General features: G+C 43.6%; 1 protein-coding gene across 7 annotated transcripts in view; it reads left to right on the forward strand.

Annotated features, from left to right (window-relative positions):
- The window catches only part of IGLON5 (IgLON family member 5), a 637,667-nt gene that overhangs the window by 504,784 nt on the left and 107,308 nt on the right, over window positions 1-25,575 (forward strand). For 6 of the 7 annotated variants that reach the window (XM_033964041.1, XM_033964043.1, XM_033964038.1 and 3 more), the window contains 3 exons: window positions 2,444-2,575; window positions 4,931-5,051; window positions 17,521-17,684. In XM_033964041.1, coding sequence (XP_033819932.1) covers window positions 2,444-2,575; window positions 4,931-5,051; window positions 17,521-17,684 — 417 coding nt within the window. The remainder of the gene's footprint in view (window positions 1-2,443; window positions 2,576-4,930; window positions 5,052-17,520; window positions 17,685-25,575) is intronic. The other variant, XM_033964039.1, reaches the window with a different exon arrangement.

Genomic DNA, 25,575 nt, shown 5'->3' on the forward strand with positions numbered 1-25,575 from the left:
CCAATTTTGGGGGCACTATATAAAGAATCAGGCCTCATATATTCACAGCTATGCACACATGGCAAATACATGCAAAAATGCATGTGCACATCAGAAGGGCATTCCTGATGGCAGGATTGTGGTGGAGTCTGAACATGCATGCATTCTTCCAAATGTATGTACAATGGTTTTTATAGAGAAAATACCTGCAAAATGCAGCCGCTACAGATTTGTGTATGTACATTTTCCAAATCAGTTTTTCAAAATGAATGCAAGGTCTGCAGGTGAAAATGCTTTACATATACAATAAGTGCATTGTTTGAAAGTTGCCCCAGTGGAATAAACACTGAAAAATGAGCATATTAGTGCAAACTTAATGGGTACTTTTACCCGTGAGGTTTGCACCAATAATGAAAGAAAAACTAGCTGGCAGCATTGCTTTGATTATTGCTCAAAGAAAAATTACAGACAAGATTACGCCTTCCTTCCCTGTGTGTAACTTTGGCATTAAAAAAAGGATAGCTTTGTAAAATCAAAACTATGTGCATTGTTCAGTCCCCACCCTCTCCCTGCCCAGCCTATTCAGTCTGTAGGTTGAATTGACCTATGCTTAGTAAAAGAAAGGATGAGCTATTTTTAATGACCCAGTTTCTGTGGGTAAAACACTTTGTTTTGCCTGTGAAAAAGGGTTTGAATATATTCCTTCCTATAATCTTTAGACTGATCAAAGTGTAATTTCTAGGAAGACTTTTTATATTCCTTCCTATAAACATTAGACTGACCAAAGTGTACTTTCTAGGAAGAATTTAAGAAATGGATTGTCTAAGAATTAATTTCTTCCCTACCTCATAGTACAAATGGTAGGCTGTTTGCCTACTGTGCCAACAAGCTGTACTCAGATGCCTTGTGGTGCAATTTGTATATCATTTGGCTCTTGTGTCCATGACCTGAGTTCAAATCTCACACTGGTATTTCTGTCAGGTAGCCAGCCTCTGGCCAACTTGGCCATTCGCTCACTTTCAATCAGTGAATGAGTACTCAGCTTTAGCTGGAGGCAAAAATGACTAGGTAAGACAATGACAATCCATCTCACTGCCAAAAAACAGTCTTACAAGCAGCAGCCCTCATAAGTCATTCACAACTTGGTTCTTATGTACAGGGAACTATCGTTACCTTTTCCTCCTAGAACCAGTGTTAGGGATGCACAACTGTGGTAATTGCTCTGGATCCCCATATCAAAGGCTCTGAGTTTACCTAAAATGGGCTTTAGGGGCTCCCTCCCTAATTTTTGCTCTGAGCCCCATCATATCTAGCACCAAGTATGCCATACCCCTCCCCCTCCCTGTCCAGAAACTCCGCAGAATGAGGAACACCCAAGTGTGACCTTTCTCCTTGAGAACCTCAAGACTTATGATGAGCACTGACTCTCAGGGACTTTCCTTGCACATTCCCTACCCAGACAAGATCAGGGGGTCAGGAGCAGGATATGACGTCATGTAGCGTGCATTGTATAATTTTTTTTTTTTTTAAAGAAGAAGGACAGAGGAATAGAAAACCTCACTCCCTCTCATGACTGATACTTCCAGGCAGCACCAGCACTTGCAAAAGATTCATCAGTGATGCTGACATAGCCTGTTCATATATTACCACAGAGTGAAGGCTCTGCTGATCTATTGCTGTAATACATTATGGGGATATATCATCACATTCCTGTCAGTTTGATGCACAATATGAGCACATGCCAGAGTGAAAGAGGATATGAAGCAGGGGAAGAAGTGCTGAGAATGGGAACTCATATGGCCTATTAATTTCATTTCTGTTCTTCTCCACCTGGCCCTCTTCAGAGATTCAGTAACTGTGACCATTTCCCTTCGTCCTTTGCCCTCATCAGAGGGCTCTCTTACTTAGCTACTTTGCTTTAGGGATTCTCCCCACCTCTATCCCAACTGGCCTATTTTGAAATTATTACGATGATTCATTCAGTCTAGAACAGGGGTCTCAAAGTCCCTCCTTGAGGGCCACAATCCAGTCGGGTTTTTAGGATTTCCCTAATGAATATGCATTGAAAGCAGTGCATGCACATAGATCTCATGCATATTCATTGGAGAAATCCTGAAAACCCGAATGGATTGCGGCCCTCAAGGAGGGACTTTGAGACCCCTGGTCTAGAATGAACTGAAACTGGAGTTTTATAACAGATATCATACAACACATGCTAATATTCTTAAGGCAAAAGGTAGCATCTTTCACATGAAACAAGGTACTTTGCTTTAATTGTCTTTACTGATGCTGTCTACATGTAGTCATCCCTGTCGACAGCTTGAGGCATTGTAACTTGGCCTCAATGTTCCTTCACTGGAGGTGGTAATAGTCATCTTGTGTTTTCTGTGTTGTAAGTGTGTGTTTGTGTCTGATTCCCACCCATCATTTCCCAACCCATCCCCCTCCTTCACTCCCACCACAGAGAATTTCACTAGTGAAGGAGAGTACCTGGATATCACCGGGATCAACCGCCAGCAAGCTGGGGAGTATGAGTGTATAACCATCAATGGAGTGTCCGCCCCTGATAGAAGGAGGGTACACATCACCGTCAACTGTGAGTCTTCCTGAAGGATTTTCAACCCTTAAATGCAATTTTTTTTTTTACATTTTAGATCCTTCCATTGTTTAAATTTTATTTACTTGCCATTCTGATATTTAAACTCTATGGTTGCTGTTGCTTTAAAACAACAGCCATGATGCTTTTAATGTTATACCTGGATACTGGCACTGAATATCTGGGAATAGAGCGGTTATCAGAAGTTATGCCACTGATATTTTGGTATACTGAGTTGTTCAGATAGCTTTCCAGGTACTCAATATTGGGCTAACTTCCAGATCTGCCTTGGCCTTGCCTCTAGGCTACCCTAGCACTATCCATGAGCCCCCAAATTCTATTAGGTGCAAAACTTTAGACACTCAAACAGAAGTAGGTGCCCAATGGGGGTCAATAGCAGTAGGTGCTATTCTATAAATTAGCACGTAAGTGCTTTGGTGTGAACTGCAAAGGGGGCATGTAAATGGGTGGGGTAGGGGCAGGTCACACACTTAGACACTAAGGCCTAGATTAACAGGTGCTGATTTTTTTAGGCACTGGTAGGTGCCCAAGTTCAATTAAAAAAATGTTCTTTAAACAATGTTTTAACTGAGTTTCAAGGCATTTACCAGCGCCTGAAAAATTGACAAAAGAATTGCGCCTCTATAGGCACTTTAGGCTGCCTAGCACCACTGTGGGCATGGCTAATGCCAGAAGTGGCATTAGGAAGCCTAGGGCACCTACGGAGGCACAATTCACAGCAAAGGTAGGTGCCAGAAATGTAGGCCTGAAAAATCCTGGCTTCCATTTCCGGTGCCTACCTTTGCCTGAGGCGCAATTCTGTACCTGGCGCTGTCACATGATTGACACGCGATCAGCAGCCACCAACATCGCTGGTTACAGAATCCAGGCCTAAGAGTTAGATTTAGTAAATGGTGCCCAAATTTGGGTGCCAAAAAAGATGGAAGCTGATTGCTAGTCTATAAACGACACTGAATGAGCGCTGTTTAACAAATAGCGCTTAGCTCTGGGATTTGCACCAAATTTTGACCACAAGGATCTACACCAACTGAAACCTGGTATAAATTCTCATGCCTAAATTAGGTGCAGATCCCCTGGATTCTATTGTACTGTGCTCATCTATAGTGAACACATCTGACCCACCCATGCCCCTCCCCCTTTTCAGTTGCACACCTTGTTTTGCCAAAATTTGGCTGCTTCAGGGAAAGTTCTCAAAAGAACTTGAAATAGAAGATGGATTATATATTTGTCAAGGGATTTGGTGATATCACTGAAGATTGTTGAAAGAGTCAGCATTGGAGTATGCGATACTGGACCCCTTTGAGCTAAGTGGAAAACGAAGATTGACTTTTTGCCCTATGCACAGTGGTGGACCATGTCCCATATAGAGATTGCATTATTTTCTTAGTGGAGTATTTTATGCCTTTGATATGGAAACAGGCAGCTTTTGAGCATTTTGTGAATGCTGCTTTAATGAGAGGCTTTATCACCACTTAATTTTTTGAAAATATATTTTCTGTGATGGGTAAACCCACCACTAGCTAATAACTATATGATGGTTCCAAGTTTATTAAAAAATTTGTTAAACTGCCTATGCAAAGTTTCTAAGCGGTGTACACATATACAATGTTCAATGGACTGAAATATAGTCAGACATACAAACAGGTACAATAGGTGAAGGGCATGAACTACATGAATGCTATATGAGTTAGATTGTTACTATTTTGGAATATTTCGTTTTACACATACCATGGCAGGCATGAACCTAATTTCTAAACTAAGGAATGGAAAGTATGAACTCTATCTCTCAAATTTACTGCTATAGTTCACCATAAAACTTGCATCATGCCAAAGAGAACTTCCCTCTGGAGTTTGTAAAGTGGAAGATATAAAGGCAACCTACTGAAGTGAGCTTAGAAATTCCTATTAAATAAAGCCTGTGGCACCCAAAACCATGAGAAATAGTTCTGTATTTTTTTCTGCCATTTTCTTGGTCTTGGAAAGCATTTCTTATTTGTATGTGCATCTACGCAAAATGGATAGATCACTGTTCAGGAGACTGGATGGGCCATTGTGGTCTTTATTTGCCATCATTTTCTCTTTTTTAAAATATATAATAATGACAGCCAGCTCCCACATTCTATTCTGAGGGACATATGATAAAATGGAAGGACATGTCACATATCCCATCCACCCACCCACCCACCCACATACATTTAATTAGGTTGGATGTATTTCTTTTTGCAAGTCAAGGAAAAACTTGGGAAAGAACATCCCTGAAATATGGTGGCTGGGTGTGCTATAAATGAAGTTCTTTACTAACAATTGTATTCTTTTAAATTTTGTTCATTCAAGATCCTCCAACTATCACAGATGCGAAAGGAGCCCAGTCTGGGATGGGCAAGAAAGCTCTTCTTCGCTGTGATGCCATGGCAGTGCCCCCAGCCGAGTTTGAATGGTTCAAAGATGATAAGCGGTGAGTACATGGAGTGCAACAGTGAGCAAAGGCTTGTGGATAGGGTGAGGAGCACTGTACTGAAGAGGGGAGTCATGCACCTCAATATCAGAAGCATCCATAGCAGCTGAAATATTAGGAAATCAGTACCACAGAGAGCACCATATCTGCTGGAATCTCAGCAGGTTGTGATATTTCTTATAAGATCAATATTAGATTTAGCCAACAATGATTTATGTGAACAACCAAGAACACGGAAGTGCTTTCTCGAGAAGGTAAAGGAAAGGAGGAGCAGGGTTAATATCCTACTGAAGTATCCTGAACATGTATGTTGGAATAAGATCCTTTAACAGCACTTATAACGTAATCAGGCACAAGCTAAAATTTTCATCCAAATATTCAAATGTAAAAAATGTGAAGTTTGTCACCGAGTTTGCACTTTTCTAAAATTATTTATCATCATTTTCCTTGCTAAGTCATCATTCCATATGAAAGAAGAACCTTTTAAATGTTTGCTAGGTGCTGCTGTATATCAAAGCACAAGGGTGTATGGACCCTCTTTGAAAAGCACAAAACACCCAATAGAAAAGTGGAATTAATAATGTCCCAAATAACCCCCCCCCACACAAATTGAACCCCACTAAATTACTGTTCAAGGGGGTCACATGATGCAGCCTACCTAGACGGACGTGTGTGAGGAGTGCTTCCACCCCACCTTGCTAAAATCAGCATAAACTACCAGCTCTTTCTAAATCTTTTGGGGACCTTTCTTGCTTACCTGCTGGGGACAAGCTTCTGCTATCACCGGGTGATTTTGGAATAGGGTTCCAGTGCTGGGCATGCCTATTAAGCTGGTGCGAGGCTCCAAGGAAAAACCTCCGTCCACCCCCTCCAAGATGGCAGCAGAGTAAGCTACCTTTACGATCCTGGCTGGGGATTGGATTACCAACATCACTAAGTCCGTGTCGGCAGCCCTGGCTGACAGACTGAATAAAATCCAGTCTGCCGTGGATGAAATGCATGAAAAATTTGACTCCCATAACCGGCGCCTGACCGAGGTAGAGCAGCGTGTGTCCAACCAGGAAGACACGTGTACAGGCCTGGCTGTGCAGATGGCTGAGTTGCAGAAACAGTCCCAGGAGTTAGCGGACAAGATGGAAGAGCAGGAGAACCGAAGTCGACTTAACAAACTGAGGCTGGTTGGGCTTGCGGAGTCGGTCACCGATCCGGCTTTGTACGACATCTTCAACAAGTACTGATCTAGCTACTCTTTACAACGCCAATGTTAAACGACCCCTTGCGGCTATTGGGAAGTTATGCCAGGCATGGCAGGAGTTACCGCTGCGCATACTGGGGAGGATGGCTCTGGTCAAGATGGTTATGGTCCCAAAAATCTTGTACCCTCTGCCACTCTGGCTTCGGCACCAAGACGAACTCTCATTCAAAACAGCTATTTCTCGTTTTATTTGGAGATCCAGGGCCCCACGGATCGGGTTGCTTAAACTTACCTTGGATAAATTTTTGGGTGCTCTCAATGTCCCAGATCTTCGGCTGTATAATGTAGCCGCGCTTTTACGATAGATCCATGAAGGCTACACCGGGTGCACTCGTTACTTCCCTTCAGACTGGCTTGCGGAATGGAGTTCTCCTTTTCAATTTCTGAATCTGCTTCACTTTTCAAGTATACCCCAAGAGGCAGTTCCAGCCTTGTTTTCGATTTCTTTGACCGTTCCAGATGGCCTGGCAGTGGTGGCGGCGTAGACAGGGCCTGAACCTGGAGAGCTCTCCTTTCTTGTGTTTGAGGGCAACTCTCAGTTTCTGCTGGGCTGGGGCCGGACGGTGTTTCGGGACTGGGCGGATCGGGGCTGTGTGGCTATGGAACAACTGCTGGAGTTGAGTCCCAAGGGTTTCCCTTCTTTTCAACAGATCAGGGATAAGTGGGGTCTCCCCTCTCGTTATTTATTCTCCTATTTCCAACTCCGCCAGGGCCGGGTGGGGGCCTTGGACAAAGGGCGTTTAGATGTCCTTTTCTCAGCGACTCCAGCGTCAGCTAACACCTTAGCCCACTGTTATCGTTTATTGAAATCTTCTATCTCCCTGTCTGTGCTTGCCCCATTGAGATCCCGGTGGGAGCTGGACCTGAGGCATGACCTTCCCGAGCCGCAATTTTTGGCCTGCTTCCAGACCCTTTACTCCTATACTAAATCTGCTGATTTCCAGGAGCTTCAGTTTAAGATCCTTCACCGAGCTTACTTTACTAAACAGCGGGGAGTACGATTGGGGCTTTGGGCCAGAGACCTTTGCTTTAAGTGCAAGTGTCAGGCTGGCACCTATATTCACTCTTTCATGGAGTGTTCCAAACTGAGTATTTGGCGGGAGGCCCTCCCCCTCTTGGAAAGTGCCGTGCGACGCCCTGTTGAGTGGACTATGGGTTCCTTCTGCTGGGCTTGCAGACCTCCCTCCAGGATCAGGGCTTTACTTATCCCCCAGTGCTGTTTCTTTTATAACGTTATCCTTCTTGTTAAGAAACTGATCTTGACCTACTGGTTGTCGGAGGATTCGCCTCCGATGCCTCAGTGGAGGAGTAGACTTCAGGAGGTGGCCCGGTTTGAGATTCGGTCATATGCTGGGTCTCCGCATTTGGCTAAGCGGCAGTACGTTCACTTGTGGGAGCGACTGTGGGAGTTGGTAGCAGCATGAATGGCTGGGGGGGGGGGTGTCCTCGCAACTTCGTCCTGTCCACCCTCTTCCTCATCTCTTTCTTTTTCTCTTAGGTCAGCTTTAGTTCTACGCTAAGCCCCACTCTCGTTGGTACCCTGGGGTTGGGGTGGGTGGGGGGGTCTGTATGTTCTGTTGCAGGGAGTGGCTGTCGGTGTGCGTATGGTGGTAATTGTAGTGGTTGGTCCTTTTTGAGGACGATTCAATTCAAAATGGTGAAAGGTTGCAGCACTTGATGTCTGTTATATCGAACTTTCTCACCCTATTGAGCTTCCCCTGGATGAGCTGAGCTTTGCTCCATTTTGCTCTCCTGTCCTTATGAGACCCTGGCTGGGTTCAGTTGCGGGGGTTGCTGTTCTTTTTATTGCTCTTGATGTTTCTCGCTTGTGTTTGGATGTTTTCATATTCCTGCTGTACACTTTGTACTATGCCTGGTTGTGCCCTTTTTCACTTTCAATAAAAATATGTTAAAAAAAATTACTGTTCAAAATTAGACTTCACTTATAAAACCAATAATTAACACCACAGGAAGGATAAAGCCTCAGATATATATATATATATATGTTTGTCTGTTAAGATCAATCATTAGCTTTAAATAAAACCTTCTTAGTTATGTTAACCGGTGGTATAGTCACTATCACAAACCAACTTAAATAGAACATAAGAACATAAGCAATGCCTCCGCTGGGTCAGACCTGGGGTCCATCATGCCCAGCAGCCCGCTCATGCGGCGGCCCAACAGGTCCAGGACCTGTGCAGTAATCCTCTATCTATACCCTTCTATCCCCTTTTTCAGCAGGAAATTGTCCAATCCTTTCTTAAACCCTGGTACCGTACTCTGCCCTATTACATCCTCTGGAAGCGCATTCCAGGTGTCCACCACACTTTGGGTAAAGAAGAACTTCCTAGCATTCGTTTTGAATTTGTCCCCTTTCAATTTTTCTGAATGCCCTCTTGTTCTTTTATTATTTGAAAGTTTGAAGAATCTGCCCTCTCTACTCTCTCTTTGCCCTTCATGATCTTGTAGGTCTCTATCATATCCCCTCTAAGTCTCCTCTTCTCCAGGGAAAAGAGACCCAGTTTCTCTAATCTCTCAGCGTATGAAAGGTTTTCCATCCCTTTAATCAGACGTGTTGTTCTCCTCTGAACTCTCTCGAGTAACGCCATATCCTTCTTGAGGTACGGCGACCAGTATTGGACGCAGTACTCAAGATGCGGACGAACCATCGCCCGATACAGCGGCAGGATAACTTCTTTCGTTCTGGTTGTAATACCCTTCTTGATTATACTTAGCATTCTATTCGCTCTCTTAGCGGCCGCTGCGCACTGTGCCGTCGTCTTCATTGTCATGTCCACCATAGTATTCAAATTCAAAAATGACTATGTTTTATATTGCCATTATTATTTAACTTCAACTGGCTCAGAAGATAGCAGGGCAGGCCCTCCCTCACATTATGAAATGGTGGCCATCAACAACTATGAAGGTTTTTTTAAGCCAATAATTGATCATAACAGATTAACACATATAGAGCCAGGGTATCAAATTGGGCACTTGGCACTCCCAATTGACCTTGCTTCCACCACAAGAAATAACGCTCTCACATCTGTTTTTCAACAAAAGAAGTTTTATTAGTGGCCACAGCCATAGATGCCATACCATTCATCGTAACTTGCAAGCATTACAATAGTAAACACCGCCATTCCCAAAAAGGCTTATAAAGAGCAATTCTTCACAATTCGCCAACTCAGTATAACTGAACATTGAACATTCTCTTGCAACAGTAAACTCAACGCCTGGCTCACAGCATGTCCGGAGAGCCGTTGAAGATTCCCTCCGCTTCCCCCTCTCCCGTTTAAGAATGGTGTCCACTTGTTGTCATAGAAGTCCCATTCCTGCTGTGCAAGCAGGGAGACATTACCGTATTTTCGCGGATATAACGCGCGCGTTATACGTGATTTTACGTACCGCGCATACCCCTCGCGCGTTATATGCCTGAGCGCGGTATATAAAAGTTTTTAAACATAGTTCCCACCCCGCCCGACGCCCGATTCACCCCCCCAGCAGGACCGCTCGCACCCCCACCCCGAACGACCGCTCGCACGCGCTCCCACCCGCACCCGCATCCACGATCGGAGCAAGAGGGAGCCCAAGCCCTCTTGCCCGGCCGACTCCCCGACGTCCGATACATTCCCCCCCCCGGCAGGACCACTCGCACCCTCACCCCGAAGGACCGCCGACTCCCCAACAATATCGGGCCAGGAGGGAGCCCAAACCCTCCTGGCCACGGCGACCCCCTAACCCCACCCCGCACTACATTACGGGCAGGAGGGATCCCAGGCCCTCCTGCCCTCGACGCAAACCCCCTCCCCCGAACGACCGCCCCCCCCCAAGAACCTCCGCCCGTCCCCCAGCCGACCCGCGACCCCCCTGGCCGACCCCCACGACACCCCCACCCGCCTTCCCCGTACCTTTGTGTAGTTGGGCCAGAAGGGAGCCCAAACCCTCCTGGCCACGGCGACCCCCTAACCCCACCCCGCACTACATTACGGGCAGGAGGGATCCCAGGCCCTCCTGCCCTCGACGCAAACCCCCCTCCCCTCCAGCCGACCCGCGACCCCCCTGGCCGACCCCCACGACCCCCCCACCCCCCTTCCCCGTACCTTTGGAAGTTGGCCGGACAGACGGGAGCCAAACCCGCCTGTCCGGCAGGCAGCCAACGAAGGAATGAGGCCGGATTGGCCCATCCGTCCTAAAGCTCCGCCTACTGGTGGGGCCTAAGGCGCGTGGGCCAATCAGAATAGGCCCTGGAGCCTTAGGTCCCACCTGGGGGCGCGGCCTGAGGCACATGGGCCAAACCCGACCATGTGCCTCAGGCCGCGCCCCCAGGTGGGACCTAAGGCTCCAGGGCCTATTCTGATTGGCCCACGCGCCTTAGGCCCCACCAGTAGGCGGAGCTTTAGGACGGATGGGCCAATCCGGCCTCATTCCTTCGTTGGGTGCCTGCCGGACAGGCGGGTTTGGCTCCCGTCTGTCCGGCCAACTTCCAAAGGTACGGGGAAGGGGGATGGGGGGGTCGTGGGGGTCGGCCAGGGGGGTCGCGGGTCGGCTGGGGGGGAGGGGGGTTTGCGTCGAGGGCAGGAGGGCCTGGGATCCCTCCTGCCCGTAATGTAGTGCGGGGTGGGGTTAGGGGGTCGCCGTGGCCAGGAGGGTTTGGGCTCCCTTCTGGCCCAACTACACAAAGGTATGGGGAAGGCGGGTGGGGGTGTCGTGGGGGTCGGCCAGGGGGGTCGCGGGTCGGCTGGGGGACGGGCGGAGGTTCTTGGGGGGGGCGGTCGTTCGGGGGAGGGGGTTTGCGTCGAGGGCAGGAGGGCCTGGGATCCCTCCTGCCCGTAATGTAGTGCGGGGTGGGGTTAGGGGGTCGCCGTGGCCAGGAGGGTTTGGGCTCCCTCCTGGCCCGATATTGTTGGGGAGTCGGCGGTCCTTCGGGGTGAGGGTGCGAGTGGTCCTGCCGGGGGGGGGGATGTATCGGACGTCGGGGGGGGCATCAGGCTTTCAGGATGGGGACAGACCTTCAAGGGGGGACAGGACTTCAAGGGAGGACAGTGCACGGAAAGTCAGGGGGAGTGAACGGAGAGTCGGGACAGCGCACGGAAAGTCAGGGCAGTGCACGGAAGTCAGGGGGGGTGAACGGAGAGTCGGGACAGCGCACGGAAAGTCAGGGCGGGCGAAAGGAGAGTCGGGCAGCATGCGCGTTATATGCCTGAGCGCGGTATAGAAAAGTTTTTGTACATATCATCGTGATTTCTGCGCGCTATACCCCTGTGCGCGTTTTACAATGGTGCGCGTTATATCCGCGAAAATACGGTACTGTTCACAGCCGTGCTTCTTACATATTACATGTTAACGCTTTGTTTGTTTATTTATTTATTTATTTAACTTCCGCCCTTATCCAAGGTAAACACTTTTACATACAAAATAATACATTCTTTCTTTTTCTACCCACCATGTATCCCTGCTGTGTCTCAGCTCTCTATTGATCCCACTGCACCTATAGCTGCAACAAGTCTAACAGGAAAAGAGAGGGGGAGGGGAACCGGATTGCTGTCTCCTCTTCTGGCGCTGCATCCAAAGCTTCCTCCCCTCCGCCCCTCTTCCCCTCCCTTTCCCGCTCTACTCCGTCCCCACTTCTTCCTTACCTCCGGGTCACCTCCCCCCCTACCTTCCTCCTCCACAACTGTGCTGCATCCTCGGTCCATTTGTGAGCGCTTCCCCCTTAGGCAGGGGAATCGCTTGTTCTATCTGAGGCTTTTTCCTTCCTGTCACTTTAATAATTGTTTTTGTAATGAAGTCTAATTTTGAACAGCAATTTAGTGGGGATCAGTCTGTGCCCTCTTTGAAAAGCTGCATTTTAACCTTCCTATTTTCATTCCGTGCACTGTCCCTTATGTGATGTTTGGAACTGCTGAGAACCATTAACAAGATAATCAATCTTACATTAAAATTTAATCCAGGAATGTAGAACATTGTTAGACCAACTGATATAAATTTCTTTATGGGGTTGAGTTATTGAATTGCACTTCTGATGACTCAGTGATTATTTATCATGTTTAACAGTAGGCTGTGGCAGTGAGACAGCGGCTGCAGGAGGGTCTGAGAATAATATTAGAGGAATACTGAGATAGGTGATGTCATTGTTAGCCAAGCTTTGTATTCACCATGACTTCATGGGTCCCACTTTAAGCTAGAGAGAAAATCAACATTTTGGTGTTCATGTTCTGGTTTTCAAAGAACATATTAGATAAAATAGGCTCATGTTCAATCAGAGAAAAGTTTTCCAATTGACCTCTGCTCACTTCTATCTAGCAGGTAAGCTGTCCCCAGGGCTGGCTTAACCATTAGGCAAAAATTAGTAGCTGCAGTCACAGCAAAAGAATAGACACAAAAATAGACACAGCGAATAGACACAAGAATAGACACAGCGAAAGAAGGACACAAGTTCAAAGAATCATCGAAACATACTTTACCTACAGAAAGAGTGGGCAGTTTTCAAATAATCTATTTACCCAACATTTGGAAATTGCCCTCACTGAGGCACTGGCTTAGCTATGGGTGGGCACAGACTCACCCATTTTTGGTTCAGGGCACCCAGCAACGGCACAACTCTGCCCTCTCTCCTCTGAGGCATCCTGGCATCTGCCTTCCCATCTCTCAAGCTCGTCCCTCCCTGGTATATCATATGCATCCCCAGTGCCGGAACAACTCATTATTGCTATTGGTGCCAGTCCCAAAGGCTTCCCTCTGCTGCAACCCACCAGACAGGAAACAGGAAGTGACATCATCAAGGGCAGCATGCAGCAGAGATAAGCCTTTGGGGCTGACGTCGATAGCAAAAGTACATCGCAGGCAGCACCCAGGACACATGTAAGTTATACCAGAGAGGGACTGGCCTAAGAGATGGGAAGGCAGATGCTGGGATGCCTTGGAGAAGAGAGAGAGAGATGTTGAATGGATGTAAAATAAACCTTTTTTTTAAATCTCTGGGAGAGGGGATTGTAGACCCATCCAAGTTAACTGTGGGCCTGTCCAAAATACTGGGTCTGGCTACGCCACTGCATGGGGGGGGGGGGGGTAATTTTATAAGGAGCTGCCTAGATGCAAGAAGCAAAAAGGCGCATAAATAGCAGTATTTTAGTCACTGAGATGCTATATTCAAAAGGAGAAGAACCAGTGTGTGAGAATTAGAAACTTTAAAACTTTTACCAATCTAACATAATTATTATCTTTATTTTATCTTTTTCAAATATTAAATAGTGCATATAGAGGACATCAAAAAACAGTTTCTAAAGGGTATGAGAGCCTCTAGGAAACAACTTATTTCAAACTCCACCCTTAATTGTCTCAAATCATCCATCCCCTGTTTGGGATGGAGCCAAAACTTGAAATGGCATAGCATCACTCCATATGAAGTGATCTTATTTTCATTTCATTTTATTTTTGCTTGACATATTGAAGTACACAGTTGTTGAAGTAAGTTTCACAAAATAAGGGACAACAATTAAGGGTGGAGTTTGGAATAGGTTGTTTCCTATATGAGACTCGTATACCCTTTAGAAACTGCCCTCTACATACACAGTTTAATATTTAAAAAAGATAAAATAAAGACAGTAATTATGTCAGTTTGATAAAGTCTTTATTTCTAATTCTCTCAATTGGTTGTTCCCCTTTTGAATGTGACATTTGTGTGCATAGAGGGGATACTTTACAACAAAAATAGGGCAAATAGTTTATTTTCATTGTTTACATGCATAAGTGACTGCTTATATGCATAAATTACCTCTAATAGACTAGTGGGTCATGATTTGATGGCCCATATGTTGCTGATGGGTATGTGCATGGGTGGAATTTGGGCAGAGTGCACAGAGACATGTGTATATTGAAGATTGCTATCACGCGTACATTTGTTGAAGCATATAACTAGGCGCATGAATTTGCACTAGCTACAAGGCGTTAACCCCTTGATTCTGTATAGGTCATTCAACATTGGGTGCAAATCTGCACATGAACTAATTGGTTTAATAGGTAATAACAATCAATTATTAGCATTAACAAGCATTCATTGGCAAGTCATTAGTAGTTACATATAGATCTGCCATATATCCCTATTCTATAACCAGCAATCCTAACTTATCTCTTGCAGAACTTCAAAGGCCAAGGAAGGGGCATGGGAAGGTCAGGGATGTTCTTAGGATTTAGGCACAGAGTTATGGAATATTTGCATTTCTGTGCCTGACAGTAATGGAGCATGAGCATTTATACCAGCTAGTGTTCTATAATGACAGTTCCACATGGAACTGTTTTTATAGAATATTAGTTTAGCGTGCATCATCCCAGCACCTAACTTTGGGTGACCTTTACTGAATTCCCCTCTAAATGCACACATGTTTTCAGTCACTTGCGCTACAGCGAAAAGTAGACGCATAATTTTCTTTATAGAATAGGCTTGAAATAGACACTATAGCCTGCATCATTGATAGGCACCCTATTATAAAATTATCCTCCTCGTGTGTTTTTGTATATACTGTACATATAAAATAAAATAATGTGTAATTTGTAAGGTTAGACCCCCAAAAGGTCAGGTTTGGAGGTGTATTGTGAGACAGCCTTACAGTCCGCCAGGTCCTGAGTTCAATATCCTCACAGAAGATTCATTAAGAAGTAAAATCAAATGACAAGCACAGCCAGAAAGTGATTGCATAAAGAATATAATATAGAAATACAGAAAGGCAATCTTTAGAAAGATACATAAGCTTTACAAATACAGAGACTGCTTCTTTGCTCTTGCGAATGAGAGAGAATACCAGCTTCCTGAATAGGTGTTGTGAGGAAAAAAGAAAGAGAGAGAGAGGTAGAGAGAGAAAGGTGGGTGGGGAGGGTGATGTTCCAAGCTTTGGGTTCCAGAGGGAGAGGTGGGTGTGGCAGAGAGGAGGCTTTTATAGCTTGGAATCTTATTCTAAATATAGATTCTATTGAACTTCATATCTATTCAGGTTAAGTATCCCTATCTTTTGTAAACTGTTTGAAACAATGGTTAGTTTCATTGATAAGGAAAATGGGTTAGGTGTGGGAGATTGGAGAAGAAAAGAGGGAGAATTTCTAGTATCACTTTGATACTAGATCCGGTATCACTTTGATACTAGTATCTGATTACTCACTCTTAGTTATCTGTGCACCTGGACCCATTGTACATCCTAAGCTGTCCATCTTAAGCACCAGACATTAACACATCTTCTTAACACCTCTTCACTGCAAGTTCATTTGTTACCTTTTAAGCACTGATTTAATTTAATTTAGGCTGGCTAAGGCTGTTTGCAATGACATTCCCTAAGGTCAGACATGAATGATATGATCTCCCATAGGCCTTTGCTGACATTGGTAAGGCCAGCAAGTTAAGGCAGGGCTGACATAATTATTCATGTTTACAAGATTGTTCTGGGAGGGATTGTATTGGGGTGATCATGACAGTTGAGTTCAATTACTGGAATATCAGGGAGGTCCTAGGCATCTAAAAATTAATCAAAGTGGGCACAAGGTTGAAAGTTCACCTAGAACACCTAATGCACATGTCATCCCTGGCCCTCCTGGTTGGCTGTACTCCTTGCCACAGCTTCTAAGCAATAGAAGAGCTCTTGAAGCTGGCAGTGCTTCTTCCCTCAGCCTTTAGCTACTAGCAGAACTCCTCCATTCCCATCTATGGCCTCTGATTGGTTGAACAGCCCAAAGCATCCTCAGTTTCCAAGCATCTAGGCACTGGGGGAATGATTTATTAGGCAAGTAGAGAATACAGAGGCCTGGATGCACTAAAAATCATTGTTAAGACCATAGGGCCGATTCATTGACCAATTTTAAAAAGGGCCTTCTCTTGGGGACTTGTTGGTGGGAGGGGTCAGAAGGTGGGGTCTTGTTGGGGGGAGCATGGGTGTGTGGAAGGGTCTAGGCTTCGGTCAATCAGGGGTGTGGGGTGGTTCAGGTGGCCGAGGCAGAAATGAGTGAGCATCCCTCCTGCTGATTTTTTTTTAAGCTGTTGGGGAGAAGGATCATCGTCCGGGGGGGAGGGGGGAGGGAGGAGGGAGGAGGGTGACTGAGGCAGGAGGAAGTGGGCATCCCTTGTAGTCTTTTGACTCTGTTCAAACCATCTTTTATACTTAGTGTATCTTCTAAGCTTATCAGATTTCCCTGATGAAGGCATCTTTTAATGCCGAAACTTGGATCCTTGTTGGGACTTTTTAAAGAATAAAGCTTGAAAACACTGGTTGTTTTAGGACATCTCTTTTGCCTTGTCTTGTTTCTTAGCAATGTTTGCCATCGATCGGAGTGCTCGTTTTAATATTAATGACCGCATTTTAATACTAATGAGGTTGTTTGGATGGGAGAGTCAGAGAATGCACGAATGCACGGAAAAGCACGTGGTGAGCCATTGTGTACATCAGTCAACAAATTAGGTCGACACTATCAGCGATGATCATTAGATGATCAGTGAGTTTAATGCATCCTGGCCAGACAGCACAAAAAAGTCAGACCGGGGTGCAACTGAGCAGCACCATCTCTAAGTAAAGTCTCAAATGGAATGCAGCCACATCCTGAAAAAGTCCAATCTACTTTTTGAGGGATTTCTTCAGAAAAATGGGAGTTTGTTCTCATCAGAAACAGCTTCCAAAATAACCCTGGGCTCTCGGTGCAAAAGTTCCTATGCATTGTTACTATTCCCTGCAGATAAAAAAAAAATTGTGGAGTTTAATCACCCATTTTTCACTGATTTCAATCTCAATATTCTGTACCCATAAAGCATGCACACATATACACACTTTTTAAATTAATTATTCAATCATATTTATGAAGAGATGCATCCAAGCTAGTGTATAACAGGTACAGTTTAATGAAAGCATTCTAATTAATAGCATAACAATAGTAAAATAACCAAATATAAGCATCAATACAATCAACGAGGTAGACATGGAGACAAGGAAGAACATGATAACAGTGTCAGAAATATACACATGTAACAGCACTGCAGAATAATTGTATAACAGAAATATTCCCCACTACATGGGAAACCCTATGTTGATCTGTTAAAAATTGATTTGCAGGCTTAGGGGTATATGCCACCTGAGGATTTGCAAGCTGCTGGCACCTTTTGCAAATTGCCTTCCCCCAACTCCCTGATTATCATATTTTAATGGTTACTGTTTTTCTCTTTCTGTCCTATGCTTCCAGCAGATTGACAGGGGGCATTGAGGGTTTCAAGATCCAGAAAATGGAGACTAGATCTGTCCTCGTCTTCTCCAATGTCACTGCACAGCATTATGGGAACTACACCTGCATTGCCTCCAACAAGCTTGGCACATCCAATGCCAGTATGAGGCTGTTTGATGCATACAGTAAGTGCATTGTCAACAGTGATTGCATAACCTATGCATGCCTCTTACCAATGGTGCAGCCAGAAATGTAATTCTCATAAAACTAGCCCCTCTGATGTACTATGAATCAATCAGTATTTTAAGAAATAGCATATCCCCATATAAATTGTGTGCATGCAGAGGGAGGGGATTAGATTTCATTCCAAATTTCCAGTACCATTAGTGCATGGGCTCCAGTTAATAAGTTGATTATTTCTCCCCTCTATGAACTATTGTTCCTTTTAAATGGCTTTGTGTCCATTCCAGTTCTAGTCAGTCACATGACTGCTTCTAAGCCAATGAAAAGTCCACTTACATATCTAAGTTTTCACTACATAGACAGCTGGACTCAAATTGTCCCACGAGCAGACATCCTTCATTCCCACATAATCAAGTTCAGCCAAAGCATAACTTATGCAACAAAAGGCAAGAAAATAGCTTTATAAAAATAAATAGCAGCAATAATATTTTAAATTCACATAAATAGTAAAGTCATGAGATGAATTAGTATGATTATAGTTACAAGGTTGGTTAATCTGAAAGACTATAGAAACTCCAATCATCTTCTGTTGGATTCTATATAGGTTGCCCAAAGTTGGGTGTGCAATTTTGGGCACAGATTGCAGATAAATACATAAACTAATCTGCTAATTAGGCAATAAACTACTGGTATTAACAAGCACTTAATTGGTAGTAATTAAGAGTTACACGTGGATCTTTTCTATGCTCTATTTTATAACATGTGCACCTAAATTTCATAGAGCACAACTCTACAACGGATATAACCATGGCAGGGACATGGACATATCAAAGGCATTCCCAGAAATTAAGCACAATTTTAGAGAATATCCATACCTGCATTTACACACTTAAATGCCATCTATTGGGCGCAAGCATTTATGCCAGCCTTTGACAGGCATAAATCTCATGCCCCTAATTAGGCCTGGACATCTAACTGAGTCAGAAAACCCACTCGAGCCAGAAGCTACAACCTAAAAAACACAAAACAAAGCTTCTGATAATTAATAGAGGAATTTTCAATCACTAGGGACTCAGCATTTCAACAAAGTGGCGAAAACAGACCTCAGCTAAAAGGCAACCAACTTAGCAATGTCCTGTATTAACGGCTGCCATAAAGGACACCATCATAAGTTCAAGAAAGAAACTCCACTTCCAAAAACCACAAAATCAAAAGCACAAGCCGCCAAAAATTGAAAATTCACTCCCTAAATATACAGGAAGTCATGGAAAAATAATCCAAAAAAACGTAGCTCGATGCTGAACTTGGATAGGAAACATGCAAGAGTCTTCAACAAACCACAATTGGCTCCAGCCATCAATCAGAAGTTCATAATATAAGCCACCTGACAGGGAGTCCCTGTTTCTCATAAGCTGTATCAGGAGAGAATTCACTCCTGTTCCATGGCACTTCAAGGAAGAGTGGCGAAGAACAAAACTGTCTCCATTTTAAAGCATCTCAAACCACGACTTCATATTGCATCCTGCAGTCAGAACCAGAAAATTCAAAAAGTCATATATCAATTAGAAAAATGCTGATCATGCAATACATGAATTAAGACCATTAGGTTCCATTGTATCTAACTAAAATATTCATTTTTGCTCATGTTGTCTCAATACTCTCTTGAAATTGCCCCGACGGACAACGGGCAACACCTGTTCCAAAACAATGTTTCGCAAAACTTCAAAAGAATGCATAAATTGTAGACAATGTGACATTAATAGGGCTTCAGTTTTACATTTTTGTGGGGCTTGCCAGCTCATGTATTTATACAGTATTTTGTATTTGGGAAGGGAGAAAATTGCTGCTCACCTATTTTGGGCTCGAGCCCTCCCACATCAAACATCTGGCTGCACCACTAAATGCAATACAAAAAACCATCTATGATGCATATATTCTAAATCTAATATATTCGGGTTAATAAATTCAGAATGAAAGATTAGATTCTTACCTTGCTAATCTTTCTTGTAGAAGACATGGGATTCCATAAATTAGCTGTTACTTCCTCATAGTTGCTAATCTGCAAAAGGGTATTGTTTTAAAACTCTGAACTCTGCCTCTTCTGCAGTGGAGAACAGCTCCCTGTTCAGTTGGTACCAAAGCATTTGAACTCCACTGAAGCAGAAGAAAAGAGAAGGAGGGGCACAGGGAGCTTCCATGGCAACAAACCACATTCTGTTTTGCTCTGTAACTTATGATAAAGGAACAACAATTAATAAATATGGATAGCTTGAGTCTTTAGACTGCTCCTTAGTTCTTCCAGTCAGACTTAGACCTCAAACCCCCACCAGAACTTGCGCACAAAATCAGGAAACACATCAGCACCCAATTCAGGTGAAAAAAATTGCCATGGGGTCGCTCAGTCTGCACTCAAGCTCTCTGTGGACAAAACCTGGAGCAAGACTTGCTCCCAAGGGAATGGTCCCTGAGATCCCAAACTATTAGTGCTGGCTGGCCAAGCAGGCGCTCTGCAAAGCAGGCTGCCTCTTGGCTACAGACTACTGTCCTCAGAGTCTGTGTTCTCTCGCAGCCAGAGATGCCCCATAATTGGGATCCTCTGCAGCACTGAAAGTCTCACGACTGCATAAAATCCGAAATTAAAGGAAAAATAAACATGAGCAGAACAGACAGGCTCCTACCATCTCACAAGTAGAGAATAAAACTGAGGAATTACAGGACAGTCCAGAGTAATGGGAGATGGAACAGAAAAATGTAAATGAGAGTCTCTACACCAGATCTCACAATCAGAAGTACACAACCCACAGGTTCGAGACTAATGTTCCTAATGAATTTGGTATTTCAACCTTTTTGAACAACCAATCAGAGAGGTTCACTAAACAAAATAAAAGGAAAAGAAATCCATTCAATAAAAAAAGTACAGTCAAACCTTGGTTTGCGAGCATAATTCGTTCCAGAAGCACTCGTATATCAAAGCAAATTTCCCCATAGGAAATAATGGAAACTCAGACGATTCGTTCCACAACCCAAAAACTTTATACAAAATACTATATTTTTATTTTTGTTTATTTAGTTATTCATTCATTTATTTAGCCCGTCCTTCCAAAGGAGCCCAGAACAGGTTACAAGACTACATTCACAGTATAAGCATGACAAACTTTGGTGGGAAAACCAAACTTGGTGAACATAGAGGTATAAATTTCAGTTTTTACAATATAGTCATGCCATACAAGTTTGGAAATATAGACTTATCCCCTCTTCTATTAAACTGCACTAACAGTTTTTAGTGTAGAGAGCTGCGCTGAATGACCCGCGCTGCTCGCAACGCTCATTGGAACTCTATGAGTGTCGGGAGCAGCACGGGCCATGCAGAGTGGCTCCCCGCGCTAGAAAACTGCTAGCGCAGTTTAATAGAAGAAGCCCTAAGTGGACATAGGGTGTTTTAAAATTGCAGCATTTTCTGAAAAGCCATAAGGGCTCATAATCGAAAGAGAAAAACATCCAAAAACTGGCCTAAGTCGGCACTTGGACGAACATTTCCCAAATACGTCCAAGTGCCGATAATAAAAACGGGTTTAGGACGTATTTCTAAACGACCTAGGTCTTCATAGTGCCGCTCAACATCCAAAGCTAAATGGGGCATTTCGGGAGGAGTGTCGAGGGCGGGAGTTGGGCGGAATGTGGGCTGGCTTAGACTTAGTCGTACAGCATGTATAACCGAAAGTTATACAGCCCAGGATCGACGGAACTTGGACATTGTGAGTTAGACCATGTATAACATGGTCTGTCACAAAAACCCACCTAAAGTCACCAGATAAGCACTGCAAACACATAACACAGACCCCCACACACTACCCCAGTGATCACCGACGCCCCCACCACCCCCATAAAAATATTAATCACATCTTTAAAATTCAGCCTCAAGACCATCATCACCTGGCTGCCTGGCATAGGAAAGACTAGTCATCCAGCACAGAGGCGGCTTAAGCTCTCTTGAGGGTGGGTTCATGGAGAGGAGGACCCATGCCTATAAGCCCCTGTAATCACTGCATTGATACTTAAACATGTGCACTCCCCTATACACCCCCAAAACCCTTTTTTACTGGCATATAAGTGGCTCCTGAAGACATAAGGGCTATTGGGGTAGTAGATAAGTGAGTCTAGGGGATTCTGGAGGTGGTTTGGGGGGCTCACCATTATCTATAAGGGAGCTGTAATGAGATGAAGACATGGTACCCTTTTTGTGGAGTTCACAGCAGTGCCCTGTAAGATACCCCACTATTTAGGTGCCATGTCTGGGTGTTCAGTCCATCACTTTGCAAACCCCTCCCATGTCCCTCAGTGCTTGTTCTAGGCATTTTTGACTTGGACGAAAAGTTGGACGAAAATGTGGTATAAAGATGGACGATTTAGTGACTTGGACGATCAGATTGGCAGGACGTATAGTTAGACGATTTTCGAAACAAAAAAAATTTTGGACGTATTTTTCAAAAATGTGTCCAAGGCTGTTTGGACGACTTGCAACTTAGACAAAAATGGACTTAGACATCCCTTTCGATTGTGTTCCTCCACGCCTATGGTGGTTTAAATTACATTATTTTCTGTATGGACATAGCCTAACATAAGGTAAAATAGCTTTGTAGGTTTGTGCGTTATTGAAGTATAGTGGGTTTTTTGGTCCGGTGGTCTGATGTACTTGTATTGTAAGATCTTGCTCATTTAGAACAGTCACTACACTTCCCGAGCATCAGAGAGAGAGAAGAACCATCGGCTCAGTTGTGATGTGTGTATACTGTATGTACTTGTATTGCAAGACATTGCTTGTATTGTATATCAAGTTCAAATTTAATAAAATATTTTGCTTGTCTTGCAAAACACTTGCAAACAAAGTTACTTGCAATCCAAGGTTTTACTGTATATTAAAAAAAACAAACCAAGCAGTTAATAACAAGGCTGACACATCTAGACAATCAGTAGCAAGATTTAACAGAGGTTGCTTTAGAGCAGTGGTCTCAAACTCAAACCCTTTGCAGGGCCACATTTTGGATTTGTAGATACTTGGAGAGCCTCAGAAAAAAATAGTTAATGTCTTATTAAAGAAATTACAATTTTGCGTGAGGTAAAACTCTTTGTAGTTTATAAATCTTTCCTTTTGGCCAAGTCTTAATAATAATATTGTAATTTATAGCTAAAGAGACATATGATTAAGAAACTGTTTTATTTTAATTTTGTGATTATGATAAATATACCAAGGGCCTCAAAATAGTACCTGGCGGGCCGCATGTGGTTCCAGGGCCGTGAGTTTGCGACTACTGCTGTAGAGTGATTGCCACTTGACCCCGCCCAAAGGCAGCCCACAGCAGTCATTTTAAACATAGTATGTAGCAGAATTAATCAGGTGAGACTAAATGCCAGCTGAAATAATTACTGCGTTATGTGCTAAAGTACTGCAGTTAGGCATGCACACTTATGCCTGCTATTGATATGGCAGAAGTGAGTGCACCTATATGTAAGTGCATAGATGCTGGCTTACGTTAGTATTCTAAATGTAATCTGAACACCCAGATGTCATTATAGAATTGCCTCCAGATTCTATGCATGTCATTCAGATCTACATGCCCAAATTGGGGCACGCATACAACTACTGTCAGGTAAGTGCGCAAATCCAAGTACAGTGCTCCCCCAGTCATTTGTTTTCAGTGATTCACGGTCCCAGTCATTCACAGTATTTTCCAACCGCGAATGACCAGGCAAGAGAGGGCAGCCAGAGAGGCAGTAGAGAGCAGCCGGAGCTTCGGCGAGTGAAGGAAATCACTCGCGGTATGCTCCAACTGCCTCTACCTGCACTAAAGTCGGGCCTCACCAATCAGGAGCTGCATGTCAAAGCAGCTCCTGATTGGTGAGGCCCGACTTTAGTGCAGGAAGAGGCAGTCGGAGCATACTGCAAGTGATTTCCTTCACTCGTTGGCACTCCTGCTGCTCTCTCCTGCCTCTCCGACTGCCCTCTCCTGTCTCCCCCGCAAAAAAACGTATTCTCGGTTTTTCAAGATTTGCGGGGATTCCTGGAACAGAACTCCCGCGAATATCGGGGAGTACTGTATTCTCTATATTACAGAACCAAATCTTTCCCAGTGAGGGGAAAATGGTAAAACTAAAGGGCATAAATTGAGGTTGCAGGGTGGTAGACTTAGGAGTAATGTTAGGAAATTCTTTATTTATTTATTTATTTATCATTTTTCAATAACATATCAAGTGTCCACTTGTACAGAAATATAAAGTTAGACAGGAAATAAAATACAATACAAATTATAATCTACTAGCCCAATATGTCTTAACTTTAACTCAAGTCCTCAGTTGGATCCAAGATGTAAAATCAGCGAGCATTTAACAAAGAAATAGAAAAAAAAAAAAATTAAAAATTATGTTGGCTGAGACAGGAAATCAAACAATCTAAGAGTACTTCATATTCCTCCTCCTATTTTCAGTCAAGAAGCTGACAAGAAGGTTGTCAGTTGGCTAGATTCAAAGAAAACATATTTTTGCATTTGATAAACTATCACACAATTACATGGGCGACGCAGAAAGTAAGTTGCCCCAAGAGCAATAACACCTGGCTTTAACAACAAAAATTCACGACGACATTTTTGTGTATCTTGTGACAGATCCGGGTACATTTGTATTTTATACCCTAGAAATTCTTTCTGTCTATTTCTAAAGAAAAGTCTTAATAACCAATTCTTATCCGGTGGTAAGGCAACTGTAAGAAGAAGGGTTGCCGGCTTTGCGGCTTCCCTGTCTGAAAGTTCCAGCATTGTAGAAATATTAAGCAATTGTTGATCATCTTCTTTTAGCTTTTCTTCCCTTTTAATAGGTAAATAATAGACTTGGGTGAATGGTGGTAATAGGTCTTCAGTAATTTCCAGCACCTCCATCATATAATGTTTCAACATATCTCTTGGAGTTGCCAAAGCAACTCTGGGAAAGTTAATCAGTCTAAGGTTATTGTTACGGGAAAAGTTTTCTAAAGATTCCAATTTTCTCCTAAAATTGATATCTCTCACCAATGTTTCTGTAATTTGTTTGGAAACTTTCATTTCTTGGGAAGAATTTAATGTTGAGCTTTTCAAGTCATGGAGATCAACTTTAATATTCTTAATTTCATTTTCTTGAGTATTAATTTTATGCTCTAACTTAGAGAGCTGAGGATTAATTGTTTTAGCTAAATCTGCCACAAGATCCCAAATAGCTTCAAGAGTTACCTCTTGGGGGTTTTTTTAAATGTAAAAGAAAGTTTTTTAGAAGAAGAAGACTGGAGAAATTCTTTTTTATGGAGAGGGTGGTTGATGCCTGGAATGCTCTCCTGAGGGAGGTGTTGGAGATGAAAATGGTGACGGGATTCAAAAAAGCGTGGGATGAACACAGAGGATATCTAATTAGAAAGTGAATGGTATAAATTGAAGAATTAAGGCCAGTACTGGGCAGACTTGCACGGTCTGTGTCCCATATATGGCAGTTCAGTTTAGGATGGGCTGGAGAGGGCTTTAACTGGAACTCCAGTAATCTGGAATGTGAGGACAGTTCCGGGCAGACTTTTATAGTCTGTGTCCTGCAAATGACGAGATGGTTTAGATAGGTTGGAGTAAGCTTCAAAGGCAACTCCAGTAGTTGACACCTAAGGACAGTACTGGGTGGACTTCTATAGTATATGGCTCAGAAATATCAAAGGAAAAGGACAATTTAATCATGAATTTATAATGTGTGTTACTGTTGGGCAGACTGGATGGACTGTTCAGGTCTTTATCTGCTGTCATTTACTATGTTACTATTTTACTATAAAAATACCAGCATATATCTTCAATAGTGTCCATACATATAATATTAAAAAAAAATTTTTAA

Source organism: Geotrypetes seraphini, chromosome 11 (assembly GCF_902459505.1).
Source record: "Geotrypetes seraphini chromosome 11, aGeoSer1.1, whole genome shotgun sequence".
Taxonomy (NCBI): Eukaryota; Metazoa; Chordata; class Amphibia; order Gymnophiona; family Dermophiidae; genus Geotrypetes; species Geotrypetes seraphini.